This window comes from Diceros bicornis, chromosome 23, assembly GCF_020826845.1.
Source record: "Diceros bicornis minor isolate mBicDic1 chromosome 23, mDicBic1.mat.cur, whole genome shotgun sequence".
Classification (NCBI taxonomy): domain Eukaryota; kingdom Metazoa; phylum Chordata; class Mammalia; order Perissodactyla; family Rhinocerotidae; genus Diceros; species Diceros bicornis.
Window position 1 is genome coordinate 34358989 of NC_080762.1, and position 23021 is coordinate 34382009.

The window sequence follows — 23021 nt, forward strand, 5'->3', positions numbered from 1 at the left end:
GCAGCTGGGCTCATTCTCTTCAATACTTTACCAAACTGCCTCCTCTGCCTACCCTCTAGTTTCTTTTTTCTTTACCTTTTGATTTTTTTTCAATTGTAAATATTGTCTATCAACTTCCTACTGTGGTAGTTTTGTAGTTTTGTGGTTAAGATTCAGTACTCTCACTGCTGAAGCCTGGGTTCGATTCCCGGTCAGGGAACCACACTACCTGTCTGTCTGTTGTCATACTATGGCTGCTGTGTGTTCTGTGACACTGAAAGCTGTGCCACCAGTATTTCACATACCAGCAGGGTCACCCATGGTGGACAGGTTTTAGCAGAGCTTTCAGACTAAGACAGACAAAGAAGAAGGACCTGGTTACCCACTTCTGAGAAAACTGGCCATGAACCCTATAGCAATGGAGCATTGTCTGACATAGTGCTGGAAGATGATGGAATGGTGAAAAAAAGACCAGGCAGGGTTCTGCTCTGCTGTACACAGGGTCGCTAGGAGTCAGAATCCACTCGATGGCACTAACAACAACAAACTTCCTACTATGGAAGATGAAGATTTCACTTTCTCACACATTTCCCCCTATTCTCCCATGTCCCTCCAACCCGGTTCTACACTGGGACTTGTATCATCCTCTCAATTGTGTAATTTTTGTTAAATTCATATTCAATATATATTAAGTATACATAGATAATATTGTGTTCTGTAGCATACTATGGTTACATTTCCTTTCTTTTAGAATATTTTTGTCTTTCTGAAAGTAGTAATTGCCTTGGTTGTAATTTGCTCAATTTACTTTGTATTTTTATTAATCTACCACCAGAATCATTTGTATTTATTCATTTATTCCATGTATCACTCACAGGGAGACATTCTTCCTTGAGTCTTTCATCTTTTTGTTTAGGCATCCAAGATATGGAGGATCCACTTCTTTTTCTTTGCTCATTTATGCCTTTGTTTTAATGCAGTCCATCCTCTAGTAGCTTCTTGAGAAAAGGTGCATTGGAGATTCCTTTTTCTTTTAAGTAGCACCTTGCTCTTGTTTGAGAGTGTAATGTGTTTTCATCATTCTAAGGGTATTAGTTTAGGTTTTTTTGGTTGTTTTAAAATTTTCTTTGCTTCCTGCATTAACACTGTTTCCTTGATGTTCCTTTTTTCTGTTTGGTTTGGTCACAGTCTTTCAAGTTACAGTCTTGCCTTAATTATCTCAGGATCCTTCATATTTGAGAGATACAAAGAAAGCTAATTGGAAAGTCTCTGTGCTTGGGTAGGACTCTTCAGTGGTGGGCTTCACTGTAGGGTAAGGGAGCAACAAAACTTTTTCTTTAGCCATCCCTCCTACCCCCAATCATATTCTGAAGCTTTTTCTTTGGGATGGGTCAGTTTTTCTAGAGAGGAAGCTTCCAGCTTTCTGAGGTGTTATGAACTGGGCTGTCAAGAGTTCTTGGAGACAAGTGAGATCAGGTGGCTGGGTATCTCATTGTTCAGTATTCAGAGTTTCACTTTATCTTCCTGTTTTCAGTAAGGGATCTCACTGCCATTCCTACCTTCAGATGTTTAGTTGGAAGTTTCACTTGCCCTTTTTTTTTTTTTTTTTGTGAAGATTAGCCCTGAGCTAACATCCGATGCCAATCCCCCTCTTTTTGCTGAGGAAGATTGGCCCTGGGCTAACATCAGTGCCCATCTTTCTCTACTTTATATGGGACGTTGCCACAGCATGGCTTGTTGAGCGGTTCCACACCTGGGATCCAAACCTGCAAACCCTGGGCCGCCGAAGTGGAGTGCATGAACTTAACCGGTATGCCACCGGGCTGGCACCTTTCACCTGTCATCTATACCCATTAATGTTAAGTGAATGCAAACAGCAACCCAAAATATCAACTGCCTATAAATATCATATGGTACTGATTCACACAGTAATAACAGCATAGTATTAAATGTTTGACATGCATTATCTGATTTAATCTATAAAATTACTACTATGAGGTAGGAACTATTATACCCACATGGATACTCTTCAACTAGATTCTACCATTATGATAATTTATTAAAATTACTCTCCTTTTTCCTTTTCCCTTCTTATCCTTGCTCCTGGAGAAACTTGTAGCACTGAAAAGAGGTGGTGACAAAATTACATTTTTCTATTAATAAATTGCTGTCCTTTTAGACACTGAAAAATAATTTTTACTGGATGATGGGAGAAACATTCAAGTTTCCTTTTTTTTAAAATAATACAAATTTCTCACAGATTAGCTGCCGATCCTACCTCTGTCCAGTATTTTTATGGCATACACATACTAGATAGCAAAACGGTATGTTATCACAGAATAACAAGAGACATCACTGAGATCATAAGGCAGGTAAGAAAGACCACGTAAATAAGGAAACGTGAGAGACTTGGATTAATTCTGAACTCAGGCTGCTCACTGTTGCCGCTTTTTCTAGGACATCTTCCTTCTGTTCCATTATGAAAATAATGTACAGTATTTAAAAATGTGATCTGGCTATTCTTCTACATTTCTAAAACTCTTGATGTACCCTTGCATTATCAGAGTAAAAGTGATATTCTCCCATGATTGAAATAAAGCAGCCACCTCTTAAATGATGTATTAAATCATATGCTATATTTTTACATTTTGAGGCATCTGTTACAGACCTTAGTAATGGTTTTACTCTTAAGAGTTTTATTGTAAAAGTCAGTGCAATTTCAGAATAACTGACAACTGAAATTGTCTTTATAAGTTTGATCTAATATAGAAAATAAATTATTCTAATTAATTTATTAACCCTTTGGTTCTTCAAAAGATAGAAGGAAAATTATATTTGGGTAAATAGGATACATTATTTATCATGTGTTTTTTTCTTTAAAAAAGTACCAGGAATCCAAATGTGTTACAATTGTAGAGTCTGCTTTAAGTATCTGCAAGTGGGGATATTCAGTTCCTATCCCATACATACAAAAGGTAAAAATAATAAGTATTTGTTTACCCACCAAACATGCTAAATAAAATGTTAACAATATTATTGTTAAAGCCTCCAGTGTTCTCTCCCCCCTAAGGCAACCATTCTGAATTTGGTATTTATTATTCTCATAATTTATTTATACTTTATACTATATATGTACATATATAAATAATAAATTGTATTTTGTATGTTGTACCGTATGTTTCTGTAATTCTTTTCTCTAGACATGGTAAGAGTCATCCATGTTAATATGTGCACTTCAGTTTTTTCATTTTTATTAATCCTTCTCATCAGCTGTGTCTAATCTGCTGTTAAACCCAGTTACCAGGTTAATTTCAGTTATTGTATTTTTAAATTCTAGAATTTCTATTTGATACTCTTTTGTAGTTTCCATTCCTCTAATAAATTTTTCCATTTTGTCATCTGTTATTGAATATATAAATCACAATTATTTTAAAGTCTGTGTCTGAAAACTCCAATATGTAGATCTGTGGATCAGTTTCTATTGTGTCTTCTTCTCTTATTTTTCAATAATGAAGTCCCATTTACTGCTATTTCTAGTAAGTTTTGATAGAATTTTGAACACTGTATATGAAAACTGTAGCGATCATTTGTGGCTCTGGCTCAGAGGTCTGCAAACTATGCCCCATGGGCCAAATCCTGCCTGCCACCTGTTTTTGCCTGAGCTTTGAGCTAAGGATGTATGCTATATTTTTAAAGGGTGGAAAAATAATTAAAAGAATATTTTGCAACACATGAAACTTAAAATTCAAACCTACGTGGCCATAAATGGTTTTACTGGAATACGTAGTGACCGCTCATTCATTTACGTATTGTCCATGACTGCTCTTGTGCTACAGTATCAGAGTTGAGTGGTTTCAATAGAGACTTTATGGCCCACAAACCTAAAATATTTACTGTTGCCAACCCCTGCTCTAACTAGACAATGGTATCTTTCTCCAAGAGAGCATGTACTTCTGGTAGGCCCTTAGGGTATCAGGAAGACTGCCTAAATTCGTTCAGGCATTTAGTTGATTCAAAGCTGGTCTTACATTTTTATGAGGGTTGGTCAATTTATGTTCACCTCTACTCCTAGAGTATAGCTTTTCAGGGGTTCCAACTAAAAGCCTGGAGTATTTACCCAGGCTGCTATTCATTGATGGACCTAGTACTTCACTGTTGGCCCACTCTCTACAGTTTTCCGTGTCTGTGAGATTGTGGCTCTTCAAATCCTCGCTGCTTTAGTATATTTGCCCTGGTAATACTTGTTTATATAAATATATAAACAAAATCTGTTTAAAGGCATGAAAGAATTTCTAAGGCAGCAAGGATTTGAAAAGCCACGGTCTCAGGGAGAAGGAAAGCTGTAGAGGATGAACTGACATCGAAGTGAGTTGTGTGTGTGTGTTTTCCAGCTTTTCTAGTTCTTGTAGGGAGTCTGCTCTGCTAGAAACTAGATGGACATTATCAGAAATAGAAGTCCAAGGTGACCATATCACATCCCTACCCTAGATTCTCCAATGGCTTAATATATCACTTAGGACAAACCAAGTCCTTGTAGTTACTTGCTAGGCCTTATATGATCTGAATGACTACATAAATGAGACTAAAATCAGATGGGTCTGAAGAGGCACAGACAGAAGAAAGCACAAATTTGTTTTACCATCAATGCACTAACAAGTGTAGGACTTAACATTCCAAAGGAATATACTCATGCTGGTGGGATTCATTTACATTTATACCTTTTTTTTTTTTTCTATTTTCATTGTTTTTTAATTGAGATAAATTATAGAAAATGTATATTTTTAAGTGTTCAATGAGTTTTGATAAATGTATATACCTATGTACTAACACCTCAATCAAGATATAGAGCATTTCCATCACCCTAGAAATTTTCTTCTTGCCTTTTCCAGTTATTATTCTCCCCTCCACAGAAGCAACCTCTGTTCTGATTTCTGTCCTCAGCATATTAATTTTTTAAATTGCAAATTATACCACTACCGTACTGGTCACAACACTGCCCTAAGTCTTTGGATGCTGTTAATGTATTTTCATCATTCATATTTTACCTACTTTCCTAGATCCCAGATTCTTGGTATTTTAGGGTCAAGTCTGTTTGTTAATCTACTGGTCTAGCTCATAGCCTCTTTGATGAATAGAAGCTATACTAATACAAATTGTCATGCATTATGATTAGGTAATACAAGCAATCTGGTCTTTTGGAATACTATTGAACTATACTAAACTATTTGAAAATTAATTCCTGGAATCCCAACCCTTATATTTCCATGGCAAGTCACATACATTATCTCAATCCTCAGTAGCCTTTGGAAGTAGGCAGGGAGAAATGGTATTTCTCAACTTATAATTGAGAAAAAGATTCACCAAATATTTGACTTATACAAAATCCCCTTCCCGTTAGCCAGTGGTGCCAGGGCTAGATTTTTATTCTTTTGCTCATTCCACTATCTTAGGCTGCATGTAGACAAGGAAAGCGCCAGCTTGTATTCCAAAATTCAATTTCCTTGTTTCTTCTCTGAAAATTCATAGGCTGCCCACTCCTTCCATCCTCCAGCATAGTGTTGAGCACTGAAAACATACATCAAATAGTTAGAACTACAGACATTTTCTCCTGCTTGATAGGAACTTCAGAGATAAGAACTTTAGAGGTTTAGAGATGCAATGGCTGCTCACCATACTATTTAGACTTTAAGCCTATTTAAAAGATTGTGTTCCTTTTGAGTAGGATGAGAAGGTAGGGGCTCTTAGTCTTGCTATCCTGCCATTATTAACATGATAATTCTAAGAAATTTTTCAGCAGACTAATAAAAATGTAATACAGTAGTCCCCCCCTTATCCACAGTTTTGCTTTCCGTAGTTTTAGTTACCTGTGGTCAACTGCGATCCGAAAATATTAAAATGGAAAATTCCAGAAATAATTCATAAGTTTTAAATTGCGAGCCATTTCGAATAAGGTGATGAAATCTTGTGTTGTCCCACCCAGGATGTCAGTCATCCCTTTGTCGAGCGTATCCATGCTGTATATGCTACCTGCCTGTTAGTTATTTAGTAGCCATCTATGATATCAAATCAACTGTCATGGTATCGCAGTGCTTGTGTTCAACTAACCCTTATTTTACTTAATAATGACCCCAAAGCACAAGAGTAGTGATGCTGGCGATTTGGATATGCCAAAGAGAAGCCGTAAAGTACTTCCTTTAAGTGAAAAGGTGAAAGTTCTCGACTTAATAGGGAAAGAAAAAAATCATATGCTAAGATCTACAGTAAGAATGAATCATCTACCCGTGAAATTGTGAAGAAGGAAAAAGAAATTTGTACTACTTTTGCTGTCGCACCTCAAACAACAAAAGTTAATGGTTACAGTGTGAGAATAGTGCTTAGTTAAGATGGAAAAGGCATTAAACTTATGGATGGAAGCCTTGAACAGAACATGTGTTCCAACTGACAGCAACGTGTTGTGACAGGAAGCACTGAACCCATACAAAGACTTCAGCAAGGGACCCCCTGAAGCAAGTGACACCAAGCCATTTACTGCAAGTCAGGGATGGGTACACAGATTCAGGGATAGGTTTGGACTGAGAGACAACACATTCATGTAACTTTTATTACAGGATATTGTTATAACTTTTCAATTGTTTTATTATTGTTCTTAATCACTTACTGTGCCTAATTTATAAATTAAATTTTATCATAGGTATGTACGTATAGGAAAGAAACATAGTATATATAGGGTTCAGTACTATCCAGTGTTAGACATCCATTGGGGGTCCTGGAACATATCCCCTGTGGATAAGGAGGGACTACTGTACATATGAAACATTGCAATACACATTCTTGAATCCCTTTTTATCCTTCATCTACGCACCTGTTAAAGCCCAGAGATATTGCTGTGTCCAGAGCCTTCTTGCTTCTCACTCCGGCTAAACAAGAAAATACTAGACTGTCACATCTGGATGGCTTTACTTCATTGTACTTCTCTTTGAAGGCTTTTGGGTTCATCTGTAGAGCTTCACCCACCTCATCCACTGAAAGAAAATGTTAAGAATTTCAATTAAATTTTATACAGTAAATTATTGAATATATATTTTTTTAAATGAATCACTTTAAGACACATCACTTACATGGTATATTGACAGACCCAGGGATTTTTCCATACTCAAGAATTTCCCATGCCTCTCTAACATCAATTAGCATAATACTTTTGGAATTCAACAGGTTTTTAAGTTCCTTATAAGTGACATCTTTAGAAACAGCCGTACAAAAATTCTGGCAGCTTCCTTTTATTGACTTCAAACCTGGAAAGAATAAAATAATTTAGTCACCTTCAAAATGCCAAACAGGCAGGCTGGCAGCACCAAGCAAGGAATGCAGCACCAATTTTATGTAAATTATAAGTCCCAGATGCCCAGTTCAGTCTGCTCCATGCTTTTTTTCCCCCTCCACTCATCTTTTCCACCTCCTCTGCTAGTCAGGGGTGTTCTTGCCCCCTGCTGTGTGTCCGCGTCCTCACAATACTGTTCTCCTTACTGTGCCACCAGAACACTTCAAAATGACATCGCTATTAATATCTGGAAAGAGTAGGTCAAAGGAAATTTCCCTGTGGTTCCAGTCAGCTAACCATAGTTGATTTTTTGACTTTATACTAAACTGTGTGTTCAATGTCTGTATTTAGCACACAGCCTGGCTCGGAGCAGCAGGATGCAGCCCTATCCTCCTGCCCTGCATGCTTCATGGCTGGCCTTGTGCTGGCTCTCTATCCTACTCTCTCTCAGCCCCCTTATTGGAGGAGGCTTATAAATATACATTCAGCATTTGGTAACGGAATTGTGCAAATAATTTATAAATCTTACCCTACTCCAAGTTACAATGTTAAGAAAATTTTAATTTCATTTCCCCCTTGCAAGTGAAGACAATAAACCATGTTAGATGTGAGGACCTCACATTTGAAACTACACTTGTAAGTCCTTAATGACACTGTTTCTATCTCTGTTAAATAATTGGTAACATAATATGGTACTGGGTAATTACCCATAAAATAAAATAAATCCACGAGTCCATACTGATATAAGGATATAACTGAATAAACAAATAAGTGGAGAGAAGAGATTACTTCAACTGATAAATGTAGAAGGAATGATGGAAACAGAAAATCATCATTAGGGAAACACCCCAGTAATAACTGTTGCGGGCAAGAAGCATTGGTAGCTGCTAGATGTAGTGGGTGAAAGTATGAAGGGAAACAGAATAGCATCTCCCCACAAGATACTTTTAATTACTAATTATCCAATAGGGTAGCAAATGCTGCCAGCTTGAAATCCTTGGAAAAAGATGGAAAACTGTCTTTAGCTGAGAAGTGTTTACTAAATAGCCATTAAAGCTCTACCTCTTGTGAATGCAACAAAATAAATAAATAACCAATGTTTTAAAGATCACTTCAGTAGTAATAAGATATGTTGACAGCATGTACCCCCTGATATGATGCACTGAGCACAACATCACTTCCTTAGTATTCTTGCCAAAAAGTGCACCCTGAATCTAAGAAGAAAACCTCAAACTCAATCTCTAAAATAACCATACTCTTAAAAGTGTCAAGGTCATGAAAGACAAAGACTGTGGAACTGTCGCAGACTGAAGCAGACTAAGGAGACATGACAACTCAACGCAATGTAGGATCCTGGATTAGATCTAGGAGTATAAAAGACATCAGTGGGAAAACTGGTGAAATTTAAATAAGGTCTGTGGATTAGTTACTAGTATTATATCAATATTAATTTCCTGGTTTCAATAATTGTATCATGTAAGATGTTTACATTAGGGGAAGTTGGGTAAGTAAGAATAAAGGGAACTCCATTTTACTTTCACAACTTTCCTGTTGGTCCAAAATTATATTTTAAAAAATGAAAGAAAATCCAAAAGATTTTAAAAATAAAATCAAAGCAAAAACAATGTTAGTAATGTTCATATTTCACAACAAAATAACCACTATGAAAATGCTTCAAATTTTGTTTAAAATATTAACTATATTATAAAGTGAAATTGATTTAAAGAGTGCAAAACTGGCATAGGAAAAGATTTAAAGGTCGAAGTCTAGAAACAGACCCACAATATACCATCTATGAGAATTCACTACGTAACAGTGATATTTCAGATTAATGGAGAAATTATATTTTATTCAATAAAAATGTAGGGCAGCTAGCTAGCCACCAGGAAGAAACTTTAAGCAAGTTATTACCTCATTCCTTACAGGTAAATAAATTCAAATTTAAACCTAAAAGCTAATAACTTAAAATAATAGAAAACATAAGCAGATTATTTAAATCTTGGGGTGAAAACGCCATTCTAAACATGACACAAAAAGCAGAAGTCATAAAGATTTGACCTCATAAAAATAATAAATTTAAATATGGGAAAAAAGTACAATGAACAATTAGAAGACAAGTGGCAGGCAGGAACAAAATATTTGTAGAATAGGAAAAAAAGATTACTATCAATAAAATAGAGCTCATACAAATAAATAGGAAGAGGACAAAAATCTCAATAGAAAAACTGTCAAAACAAGCACAGGGAATTGACATGAGAAATGGCCAATAAAATGTGAAAAGATACCCAATCTCACTTCTTATTAAGGAAATGCAAGATTTAAACAAAATTTTAAAATTCTGTCAGATTTGTAAAAATTCAAAGAACTGATAATATTGGTGAGGATATGAGGAAATGGGTACTCCTACATTGTTAGGACTGTGTAATGCTAAAACCTTTTGAAAGGGAAATTTAGCAGCAATAACTTTTATGTATGTATATCTTTTTTACCTCACAATTTTACTTTTAGGAATTTATCCTACAGGAATATTAGCATGAATACATACAAATGTATATATGCATAAATATATCATTTGGCAGCATTCTTTGTAATATTGAAAAATGGAAATTAGCTGGAAGTCTATCAGTAAGGGAATGATTATATTAAAAGTCGTACATTTGTACAATGGAATAGTATTTAAGTTGTCCAAAATATAGTATTAAATTTTAAAAAGTGAGTTGGAGAACACTGTGTATAAACCAGAGGTTCCCAAATTTTCTCGGTTCACGATGCCTTTAATGTCTTACTAAATTTTTTTCAGTCCCCATAGGCCAAAATAAATGCCTAGTGGTTCCATTTATTAAGCAGGTAAGAAAAGTCAAAACCACATCTTCTTGTTGTATATATACACAATGGAATACTACTCAGCCATAAGAAACGATGAAATCCAGCCATTTGTGACAACATGGATGGACATTGAGGGTATTATGCAAAGTAAAATAAGTCAGAGGGAGAAGGTCAAATACCGTAAGATTTCCTTCATTAAGTAGTAGATAATAACAACAATAAACAAACACATAGAGACAGAGATTGGATTGGTGGTTACCAGAGGGGAAGGGTGGAGGGAGGAGGGCAAAAGGGATAATTCGGCACATGTGTGTGGTGATGGGTTGTAATTAGTATTTGGGTGGTGAACATGATGTAATCTATGCAGAAATAGAAGTATAATGATGTACACCTGAAATTTATACAATGTTATAAACCAACGTTACTGCAATAAACAAAAAATTAAAAAAAAAGAAAACCATATCTTCTTGTAAAAACCATACACTTTAATATTTTTATTTGACTTTCTCACTGATAGCAAAAATGAACAAATAGCTATAATAGTTTAAAAATACAGGTTTCCGGGGCCAGCCCGGTGGCATAGTGGTTAAGTTCACATGCTCTGCTTTGGCGGCCTGAAGTTTGCCGGTTAGGATCCCAGGTGAGGACCTACACACTGCTCAACAAGCCATGCTGTGGCGATGTCCCGTATACAAAGTGGAGGAAGACTGGCACAATTGTTAGCTTAGGGACCATCTTTCTCAAGCAAAAAGAGGAAGATTAGCAACAGATGTTAGCTCAGGGCCAATCTTCCTCACAAAAAAAAATATAAAAAAATAAAAATACAGGTTTCCCAGCAATTCCACTCCAAGGTATATACCCCAAAAAGGTGAAAACAGGGACTCAACCAGATACTTGTACACCAATGCTCATAGTGTAACAGCTAGATCTTAAGTAAGCATGAGGGAAGCCACCTTAGGGAAAGGAAGTAATATTGTAGCTGTGATCCTGACTCACCAGTCTCTGTGAATACACGCTAGCCTGCACGTAGCCTAGATGATTAAGCACCTCTCATTTTTGCAAAATACATGATCTGCTAGCTCTATGACTCTTGCTTACATATATCTCCCAGCTGTTATAAGATGATAATTTTGTTCTCTGAGTTCCCGAAGAACATGGTGACCTCCAGAAAGAAAAACTGTGCTGGTACCCATCACGAATGACAGAAGAAAGAGATAATGTGGCTCCATGAAGTTCATCACACCGGATGATTAACATCCCTAAACCCCCTCCTTCCCTGCCCATTTCCCCTATATAACTGCCTCAAGATTCTGTATGATTTTAAGGTGGCTCTTTAGGACACTAGTCCACCATCTTCCAATTGTGCTAGCTAATCATATAAACTTTCCTTTCTCAACCACCAACTGGTTTGCAATTGATTGGCACTGGATTGCCACGAGCAGAATGAGCCTGTTTTTGCTTGGTTACAGTAGCAGCATTATTCACAATAGCCAAAAGGTGGAAACAATCCAAGAGTTCATCAATAAATGAATGGATAAACAAAATGTGGTATATACATACAATGGAGTATTATTCAGCCATAAAAAGGAATGAAGTTCAGACACATATTACAACATGAAATTACAACATTGAAAAATTATGCTAAGTGAAATAAGCCAGACATGAATGGACAAATATTTTATGATTCCACTTATATGAAATATCTAGAATAGGTAAATGCATAGAAACAGAAAGTAGGTTAGAGGTTACCAGTGGTTGGAGGGAGGAGAGATGGGGAGTTATTGCTTAATGAGTACAGAGTTTCTGTTGGGGTGATAAGAATTTTTTGAAGTAGTGGTGATGGTTGCACAACATTGTGAACATAATTAATGCCACTGAATTATACACTCAAAAATGGTTAAAATGGCAAATTTTATGTTATAGATATTTTACAATAAATAAATTTTAAAAATAAAAATACAGGCTTCCTCATCCTCTTCATATTTTGAAAAGTTGGTTCATTTTTGTCTACAAGATTAGATCTTAAAAGATCTGGAATTATTTCTCATTCAACTAGCTGTTTTGTGAATTCCCAGAATATAAAGGGCCAGCAGGCTGAATTCACACTTGTTACTATTCCTCATTGTTAGCAATTGGAAAACTATGGTAACTTAAAAAACTAAGTTAAACTCAAGATTGTGACATTTAGCCGTTGGGAAACATAATCACAGCATGTAACCTGTGTAACTGAATCAAAGATCCTTATGTTTTTTTTGTATAGTAGAGTCACATCAAACCGACATTTAACCGTCTCTAATTCAGCTCTACTCCTGTTGGGGTGGGAGAAGAACACAGTGTGTAATCATCGAAGACTAGATTTCCAGCCTCTCCACTGAGCAGAAGCCTGAAGACAGTATGTTCCCTTAATGAGTCTCGGCTCCCCCAAGCCCCTTAAGTATGAGCCTCTCCTCCACACTAATTCTTTATTTAAAGCAATAGTGTGTTTTTTTGTACAACATGGCCTCTATGTACTTGTAAATCAACCACTTCACCTGCTGCTCAACCAAAACAGTGATCTATTCCTACATGAAGAAAAACTGGCTGTTTGGGATTTATTGAGAGATGATGTGTGGTTCTCTGCAGGGCTTTTCATGAGTCATACAGACTATACCTGATTTTCACCTTTTTCAGCCTAATCTGTGAATCAACTCCAATTTTGCTCTTTCCAACTGGTGAATCTAATTCATTTGGGCACTCTCTTCAGCCTACATTACAGGATACAATCCAAGTTCCTTACTATGTTCAATAATGCCCTTCAACTCACTTTACCAGCATAACTGATCAAACCTTCTCCTCTCCCACATTCCTCCTCTGCCCCAATTACTCTGCCTTCCAGCTACATCAAAAGCATACATGTGCTCAAACTACATTTTTATAGTGGAAAGAGCAGGGATTTCAGAGTCAGATAAACCAGGTTCAAATCCTAGCTTGCTCACTTAGCTCTGCAACCCTGGGCAGGTTACTTGAACTCGCTGAAACTTAGTTTCTTATCTGGAAAATGGGAATAATCTTAGTTAAACTTTTAAAGTTGCTGTGAGGTTTAAATAATCCATGCAGTACAATCAATAAATATATACTTTTGCCTTTCCTTCATGATTTATGCACACTGTTCCTTCTGAGAGGAATACCTTTCTCCCTCCTTTCTACCTGGCACATTCTTACTCTCCTTTAAGATCCAGTTAAATGTCACTTAGCTCCCCTTTGATCCCACAATTCCACTTCTAGGTATCTATTCTAGTAAAATATTTGTACACATACACAAAGAGGCATGTACAACAATAATTATTGAAGAACTTTTTATAATAGCAAAAAATTGGAAACCAAAATGTCCATCAATAGGGGACTGTCTAAATAAACTGTAACAATCCATGTTACGGAATATATGCAGTGGTTAAAAGAGTTATATGTGCTGCCATGGAAAGCTTCTGAATACCTAAGTGAGAAAAAATTACGAAAAGTATGCACAGTAGGTCACATTATGTATATGTGATTTATAATACAGATTTATATTATATATATAACATAGATTATATATGTAGTATTTTACATTTATTTATGTATACTCATAGAAAATTGTTTAGAAGGATGTGTACCAAACCACACCTGGGGAGGAAAGTGGGATGGGGAGGGTGTATAAAGGGGGACTCACGCTGTGCTTTAGTGTTTGTTTTACTATAATGAGAGTCTAATCATGTATTACCGGTAGAATTTTTTAAAGGAAAAAGGCACCTTTTCTCTAACATTTTCTTCAACTCAGAGTCACTTCTTTCCACTGCAGTCTCACTGGACTGGGCTGTGTGTGGTGGTTGTTTCCTTGCGTCTGTCTCCCCCCAAAATGGTTGAGTGAACTGCAGAGGCTGTATCCCCAGCAGGAGGCCTGGCAGATTAGATGCTCAATAAATGATTGTAGTATAAAGGTAAAACCAAACAAAGAATTTGCATAGAAAAGCACGTCTTAAATCACAGAGGATGTACCAACAGTTAAAACGGAATAAAAACTGGGAAGAGAAGTGGGGGAGACAGTGTTATGCTGGGGCCCTGTATCTGCAACCACAAATAAAAGCTGTTGCTAAAGGAGAGGCAGCATGTAAAGCAAAGAGAAGGGACTGGAGACCTGCTTTGAACTGTAGACCTAAAGCCTCCACTAACCACCTTCGCTTCTCTGGCTTCTGTTTCGCCATCTGTAAAATTAGGAGTGGTACTTTTCTAGCTGTAACATGTTGTAATTCTAGGTGATTGCTTCATCAAGCTTATGAGCATTGCTCTCTAGTCGGTCACCAGTGTCTAACTCGAAGCCTTGTGAGTTAATCATTACGGCTCTCTCGGGCAAGAACCCTTCATCCGGCTCGCTTCTCCGAGTCCCGAATTGACCTTCATTGCTCAGTCAAGCATCAATACCTTTATAAAAGCCTTCCCACGCGAGCTCCCCGGAGCAAAGTTTACCCCTCTCCCTGCGTCCCCCAGAGCAGCCCCAAACCCCGGCAGCTCGGAATCTGCAGGAACAAGAACTGCAAATGGGTGCCACATCCCCAGGTGCCAAGAGCAATGGGTCTGACTTTTAACGGGAAGCCTAGAGAAGCAAGCGAGCACCTTCACCAGTGCCATCCCTTCCCTGGTGCTCTCCCTTTCCCCGGGGACCACCGAGCTCACCCCAGAGCGCAGAGTCCGCAGACCCGAGGATCGCCCAGCGCGCACTCCAGAGCAGCAGCCGCAGCAGCACCATCTCCACTCGCGCCCGCCCGGCTACTGACCACTTCCTTCTGCTCTTCCTCCTCCTCCTCCTCCTCCTCCTCCTCCTCCTCCTCCTGCAGCCGCCGGGCGAGCCGCGTCGGGCTCTTGGGCGCCCTCCAGCCAGGCTCCGGCCGAACCGGGTAGTGCCACAAGGCGTAGTCGTTGACAGCAACGCGCCCTGCTTTAAAACTGAACGTCCTTTGCAAAGAAACTAAGTGCTGGGCTTGCCTTTTTGTTTTGATTATTATTTTTTCATGGAGAGACAAATTTGAGAAGTGGAAAGTAGAAAATATACCAAAGATAATATTTAAAGATTTAAAGTAAATACATTTCTCTAATTTACTTTATAACAGGATTCTCATACATTGGATTAAGGCAAACTACATGGACGCTTGTTTAAGAATTGCTCTTAACGCCAATAGCTGGTTCAATTGATGTCAGTATTAAGGTAATCTCATGCTGTCATCTTTTCCCCACAACTTGATGACTGTATATTTGATGATGGCTTTGTCAGGGTTAGGTTCAACTATTTTATAACATGTGTTAGTTTCCAATTGCTACTGTAACAAATTACCACAAAGTTACTGGCATAAAACACTACAAATTTATTATGCACAGTTTTGTAGGTCAGGTGTCAGCAAACCTGTGTTCCTTCTGAAGGCTCTAGGGGAGAATTTCTCTACTTGCCTTTTTTGTCTACTAGAGACTGCCTACTTTCCTTGGCTTGTGGTCTCTTTCCCCATCTTCAAAGCCAGCGGTTTAGTATTTTCAAATCTCTCTCTAACTCTGACCTCTGCGTCTGTTGTCACATCCCCTTCTCTTTCCCTGGTGCTTCCGCCTTCCTTTTATAAGGACCTTCGTGATTATACTAGAACCACTCCGATAAGTCAGGATAATCTCCCTCTCTCAAGATCCTTAATTTAATCATATCTGCAAAGTCCTTTTGCCATGTAAGGTAACATATTCACAGGTTCTGGGAATTAGAACACCTTTGGGGGAGGAGACATTATTCAGCCTACCACATAAAGTTTCTTATTACCTTGTTTTTAATTTATTCTCAATTTGGTTCATTACCTTATTTTTGATTTATTCTCAACTTAGTTCCCAAGCATAATGAAGCTATATTTAACTGCATATTTATTCACAGTGAAAAATTAAAAATTAATTTCTAAATGGCACTGTTAAAGTATGTGTCCAAGGAATAATTTCATTAAGCAGTTTTCAATAATTTAATAAATAAAACCACTTCTGGTTTCTATATCAATGACATTACTTACAATTATGTTTTTCCAAATCATTTGGAGCTTAACCTTAGTCTCTGTGTAATCTATTGGATAAACTTTGATGTCATTATACATCGTAGATTCATGTACTCCCCATGGCATCTCCAAGCTGTCCTGAATATGCATCATCAACCACAGGTAGTATGGACACAGAAATGCAAACGATGTACTTGGCCTCAGTGAATCACATTTAATCTGATTTACACTTTTGCAAGGGCACGTATTGCTAAGCAATTCTTTTTCCAATGTTTATGACATTATTTGAGAAATATTTTTCTGTAGGATTTTTCCTTTTTCTGAAAAGATGAATATGTCCTCCCTTATCTTGCACAGTGCCAACCTTGGTTTATTTAAGAATCCTTGGAGCATAAAGACCTTGTCAATACAGAATCTTGATCATTGGTCCTTGGACAAACGCCCAAGTGCTTCCTTCAGAGAGAGTCAGCAAGGTTTAAAGTGGGATGAAAGGGAGAGAAATAGTTTAACTCTTGTGGGAAAGGTCTACTAGTGTAGAGTTGTTATGAATCGTTAATTCTCCCACAACTCATTTTATTTTTTGCCATAATGCCAGTGAAAGGCAATTGGAAAGGAGGAGATTTTTCCCATTTCTTTCTAAATCCACTTCAAGCCCCCAGATATTAGACAAATCAAGTGAAGGGTTAGGAAATGTATTGCCTTTCATCCAACTTTTTTCAAAAGACTTTCTATCAAAACTTAAAATGAACATCTATCGACTCGGCATTTCCACTGCTAATAGTCTACCTACTGAAATTATTTGCACAAGTAGGCAAAGATAAATGTACATGAACAGGGGACCAATTGGGAAAAAAATGATACATCCATTCACTGGAGTCCTAAGCAACTAGTCAAAACAATGAGGCTAATGTGGAGATATGTCCAAAACATACTAAGCAAAAAAAATCAAGCTGTAGAATAGAGTGTAGACTGCCATCTAATCTGACTGTGTTCTCTTTTAACAAAAGGTAATCATATAAAAAGATGGTACAAATGCAAATTGTATGTGCAAAGACAATTCTTTACCTTTGAGGAAAGGAAATGAGAGTGCGGGAAGGAGGAAAAGATGAGAAACTTTATATTAAACTATCATGTATTACTTTTACAATAAAGAGTGTGTCTTAAAAAATACGGGATAAAAATTTAAAAGATATATGTATAGCCTATTGCTTAGCAGAGTATCCCATACATTTCCAGGCAGAACAATGATGGTAAAATTAAGATATTTAACATTATTTGAAATATATACACAGTTAGCTGATCTTAAGCAAATTTGTATTTTCATTTGATGTTTTGTCATAATGGGTTGCAACAGCACTAAAAATATACTTACTGGGTACCATTTAAAAATGATTTCCTTCATTTGAAGACTCTACCAAATAGTAAATTTTAATTTCAATTGTGTGAAAAGATAAATAATTTGAAGAACATCAGATATAAAAACTTAGTATTAGACAGTTTTCCCTAACTCATGCCAAGTTTTGAAATACAGATTGCAATCTCTGGAGATTTTGGTCATGCTAAGGGTACATCTGCTGGAAATGAAGATAGCTTTGGAATTTTGTCATTTTCAGGAAAAATTTAAGTATTGTATAGTGGTTTGCATAATTCCTAAATTTCTTTTTATGAGAAAGAGAACCTAAATTTCCATATTCTAATTCAATCCCCTCTCTTTTTTTTACTATAAATTGGATTCCGATATATGATACATTTCAAAAAATCCTTTTTACTGCAATGCAATTCAGTACGCAAATTATTTAAATTTGCTCAAGTTCTCTTCTTATTTCTCTCCATGTTCTGTTTCAAATCTGATGTTAAAATAAATGAAAACTTTTCATTTATGAAGTAAACAATTTAACTTCAAAATTACACCACAACAAGACTTATTCTTTTTTTTTTTCCTGAGGAAGATTGGCCCTGGGCTAACATCTGAGCCCATCTTCCTCTACTTTATATGGGACACCGCTATAGCATGGCTTGACAAGCGGTGTGTGTGTCTGCACCCGGGATCCGAACCTGCAAACCCCAGGCTGTGGAAGCGGAGCGCACAAACTCAACCACCACGCCACCTGGCCCAACATGACTTATCCTTATTTGGGGAATATTTCCTTTTTACTGGTGAAAAAAATTCCCTTACTCCAAAGCATAGATTATGTACCCCTAGGTCTAGCACAGTGACTGGCGTATTTGTATTCAGTTATATTCATTGAATGAATGGTTTCCATACATACAGTGTAAACATCTGGTTACCTCCTTAGCCAAATTCTCTACATGGAAATAATTTTAACTATTTTGTAAGAAACGAATTAGAGTTTTTAAGGAAAAATCAGAGTTTTCTGGTTTATTTCTGGTATCTTTTGACTCGTAATCCAAGGCTCTATCCATAAGGTCACATCTGTCCCCCGTGAAGAGTTGTGAAAGATCACAAGACTTGTAGAAGTTATCCATAACTAGTGTTGTTTGCAATATCATCAAACAAAATATTCTCAAATCAACTACTTTAACTGAACATATGCAATATGCAGACCACTTTAACGGATAATCTAGCTTTGAAGAGGTATAGGTGTAGGTCAAGAAATTTCCTGTCTAGCAAAGAAGTGAAAACGACAGGTAAGACAATAATAATGAAAAAATGAAAGATAATACACGATGCATGTCAGATGTGACTGTATCGTACGGAAAAGTCCGACGGAAGGGAGGGAAGTCGGAGGCTGTCCGGCCAGGCGCCCAACAACAAGTGGGACTTCATCTTAGCTCTGGGAAAAGCCCAGCGGCGCACTCCAGGGAGCTCCTCGGATCCAGTTTGGAGTCCCCTGCTGTTGCTCTAAGATTAGCCGGGGCCTATCCGGATCTGCCAAAGTAGATAACGCAGGCGCGACGCGCGCCGGCCCCGCCCCGGCCCCGCCCCACTCCGCGGGCGCGGCCCCGACTCCGCCTGGGCGTGGGGGCAGGCACACGAGGCCCCGCCCACGCCGGTCCCCGAGCGGCCGCGCAGGCGCAGTCTTTTCGGGCTGTAGACGCGGCGGCTCGGCCCGGCGGGGTGAGTCGGGGGTGCACCGCTGGGGTCGCCGCAGTGTCTCGGTCTTCGCTTCCAAAACCCCGGCCCTTTGTGGCGTGACAGGCCTGGGAGAGAGGCTCCCTGCTTCCCCTTGCCTTCCTGATCCCTGGGGGCGCCAGGCGGTCACCGAGGGCCGCGTGAGCGCGGCCGGAGCGGCCCGGTGTCCGGGCGGCGGCGGGAGGAGCCGGTTGTCGGGGCGGAAAAGGGGCCGCCGGAGGGGGGGGGCCCGGGTCCGCCTCATCGTGACGGAGGGGCGGGGGCCCGACGCCCTGCTCGCCTCTCTCGCCTGGTCTCTCCTCACAGCGCGTTTTCTCTGCGGAACCTGTGGATGTTTTTGTTAGTGACCTAAGTAAAGGAAGCATGTCTAACCACGGGGTTCTGGCAGCATGGTGCGGTATGAGGCGCTCTGGAGGGCCAAATCCCCATCCCCCACTTCACTTACCTCTGCACGTAACCTAACCTCTGGGTGGCTCAGTTTCTTCACGTGTAGAATTGGGAGATAATAGTAACCTACCTCATAAGGCGGTTGTGAGGATTAAGTGAGTTAGTGTCTTTGAAGTGCTTAGACCTGAGCGTGATGCGCAGCAAAAGTATGTAAGTGCTGTTCATCTTTTTGAGCCTGGTATGTAAAAGGACAGTTGTGTCCCTCTCCTCCTGCCGCTGGCCTCTGCACTAGAAATAATTGCCCAAGAGTCGGAGAGTAGGAGACAAAGATTTTTTCTTTTTTGAGAATATGGGCTTTTGTTTGCTTAGCGTGTTTTTAAAAAATCAAGCATTTCCAAACAACTTAGTTGCACATCCTACGTTAGAGAAAAGACGTGTTAGAGTAATGCTGAGGTTGAAAACTGAAAAGTTTTGTTTGGGAAACCACGTGAGAAAAATGACCAGAACTTACTTGTGCTGAAAACAGTTAACATAGGGCCTGAGACTGCTGTCCTTAGAAAGGTGTGCTTGCAAAGTTAGCCCTTGTTTGGCATCTGGGAACAGTATGGTTTATGCCGAAGTTATGAGCCTACATAAAAATGCTGGGCCTGCGAGTCTAATGGGCTTCCCTGGGCAGAAACGTTGCACAGACATTGCTGGATTTTCCTTACTGGGGGAAGAGTGTGCTGTGTTTGACCCCTCCTGGGAGGGAGAGAACATAAGGAAGCCGGCATATGGGTTCCTCCAGACTTCGCCTCTTTCTCCATCATGATCAGGCTGTATGTCCACAACATTGCTGTAACAAACCTTAGCCATGAGTGCAACTATATGCTGCGTCCTGGTGAATCTCCAAATGTGAAGTGGTCTTGGAACTCCCGGGACAATATTGATGATAGAAAGTAGCTGAGGCTCTAATAATTGGACTTTAATTTTGTCTCTTTTTGCCTTAAAGGGGAATTGAAAAAGAAAACTCTACAAATAAGAGATTCCTAGGTAGTGGGTTACTGTCTAAAATGATTATGTTTAGACATATATCACATGTCAGAAAAGTCACTGGAAATTGACTCTACATTGCCAAGTTAAGTTTGAGTCAGTGTTTTTGAAAAAAGGTGCAGGTATTTTATAGATCCTAGGTCAAATACCTGGTTCTTTTTGTTATTCTGCCAGCATTATCTATGTGTTAATGCTCATCTTTATCAAGAGTTTATTTGTGCAGTTATGGAAAAAACATGACCAGTTTCTCATGGGCCATTTTTCCTGGATTCTGTTGTTATGTCTCTCTTTTCAGGACATCAAGTTAAAATGGATGCAAGTAATTTTATAAGTTTGGGGGTTGTGAGATCACATTTGCCATCTGATTATGTCTCTTTTCCCTCAGTAAAGTAGAAGACTAGCTTATATTTTGAGGAGTAGGGAGATGGAGGAGTTGGAGGGTTGGGAGAATGAAAAAGGTTTCACATGGCTGTGTGAGGAGTGGGTAAATTGACCAGAAGGTGAGAAGATAATGGGATGTCTTGATCCATTTGAGATTGAGATTATGAATTTAGTGGACCCAATCTGCATTCTTACAAGACTCTCTCAAGCCTGTTTGGATGCAGATATCCATGGTTAATTGAGTTCATCTAGGATTGGGGTTCTGTTAGAGGGGTGATATGGGAGTCTTTAAGGCTGTGAACACATACATACTCTGTTCCTTCTGGGTACATGATAAGGTTTCAGTCTTTGTACACTCCCTCATGTCTACTTGAAGTTAAATATTGCCATATGACTTGCTTTAGCTATGTGAGCAGACATGAGTGAAATATGAGCAGACGTAACATGTGTCACTTCCAAGTGAAACTTTGAGAACCAGCACTCCCTTTGCCACCTCCCCTTCTCCCTGCCCTGCAATAGTGATCATGGGAGCACTTGTGGAGATGCAGCCTCTTGTCAGCCTGGGCACTAAAGGAGAATAGGAGTGGCTGATCAAGCAAGTAGGAAGAGCGTGAAGTTGTGATCAGAGAACAGAATACTTGAAATAGTGATTTTGCAAGGTGGAACCGTAGGGGTAAGTGGGTGAGGAAGTTTGGAGGGAGAAGGCAGTCAGAGATGAAGTGGTCAAGGAACTTGGGGCCTTGTGCATCTCTGTAACCCTGAAGGCCTCAGTTGCAGCTCAGTTTAATACTGATGACCCTTGGACTTAAAGAAATAACTCTTAAAATGGTAAACTCAAAAGCTTCCTTATGTGGAACATGGTATGACTAAATCCAGATTCAGAATTTATTATTGAATTGAAAGATTCTTCCACCTTGATCAATAAAAGCAAATAAACAAATAACCATGGAAATTACAGGGTAGTTTAGCCATGGAGCAGCATGATATTAGATAGGAGTTAGGCTAAACTACTTTAAAAGAGCCTCCAAAATACAGTGGTTTAAAAAGTTGCTTAACTTGTATCTAAAATCTTTCAAGTTAACTTTGAATTTTTAAGAAATATAAGGGGTAGAGGTAAATAACACCCTGAAGAAAGAGACAAATTTGGTGTGGGATATTGTACAACCTTGCTCTTGAAAGTGTAGTCTATGGCGTGCCAGCAGTGACTTCCTGTTGGGAGCTTGTTAGGCAGAATCTCAGGTCCTGTGCCAGACTTGTTGAATCAAAATCCACATTTTAACAAGATCTCCAATGTGACTCATGTGCACTGTCCTGATCTCTTAAAAAAGCTAGTGTCTTAGGAAAGTAAAAGTTGGGAAGAATGGGTATAGATTAAAAGATACTAAAGTGGCATAACCAGTATAAAGTGCAAACCTTGACTGAATCCATCCTTATTCAAAAAATCAATATAGAAGACACTTTTGGGTCACTGAAGAAATTAGAATATGATGGGATATGAAATGATATTACAGAATTATTGTTACTTTTCTTAGATGTGATAATGATGTGATTGTGTAGGAGAATGTCCTTAAGAGATACATGCTCTCTGCAACTTACTTTCAAATAGTTCAGCTAAAACAAACATACTCATATGCACGTGTGTATATATGTCTTTCTATATACACATTGATATTTAGATAAAACAAGTATGGCAAAATGTTCTAGATGTGGAATCTAGACAGTATATTGGTGTTCATTATGCTGTTCTTTTAACCCTTGTGGAAGTTTAAAATTTTTCATAATAAAAAAGTGGGGAAAAAAACACAAAAAAATGCAGTAGCTTAAAAAGATAGAAATTTATTTCTCTCTCCATAGTCCAGTGCTAGGTCATACAGCACAGGTAGAGTGGCTCTACTGTGCTTGGCACATGGCTTCCATCCCTGGTCCCTTGTGACTTTTCCAGATCCTACTGTCTCCTAGCTGGTGGGACAGGAGA

At 38.5% G+C, this 23021-nt stretch overlaps 2 protein-coding genes across 6 annotated transcripts in view; one reads left to right on the top strand and one right to left on the bottom strand.

The window, feature by feature from the left end:
- Positions 1–2031: 2031 nt before the first annotated feature.
- Positions 2032–14905, bottom strand: TSTD3 (thiosulfate sulfurtransferase like domain containing 3). The gene is made up of 4 exons (XM_058566579.1): positions 14813–14905; positions 7098–7271; positions 6842–7001; positions 2032–5544 (listed from the first exon to the last, which is right to left on the bottom strand). The coding sequence occupies exons 1-4, from the start codon at positions 14883–14885 to the stop codon at positions 5472–5474; spliced, it is 480 nt and encodes a 159-aa protein (XP_058422562.1). The 5' UTR covers positions 14886–14905; the 3' UTR covers positions 2032–5471.
- A 4310-nt stretch (positions 14906–19215) lies between these two features.
- Positions 19216–23021, top strand: part of USP45 (ubiquitin specific peptidase 45) — a 65255-nt gene continuing 61449 nt past the window's right edge. For 3 of the 5 annotated variants that reach the window (XM_058566581.1, XM_058566582.1, XM_058566584.1), the window contains exon 1: positions 19216–19231. The gene's annotated coding sequence lies outside the window, so the exon portion shown is untranslated. The remainder of the gene's footprint in view (positions 19232–23021) is intronic. The other 2 variants (XM_058566580.1, XM_058566583.1) reach the window with 1 other exon arrangement.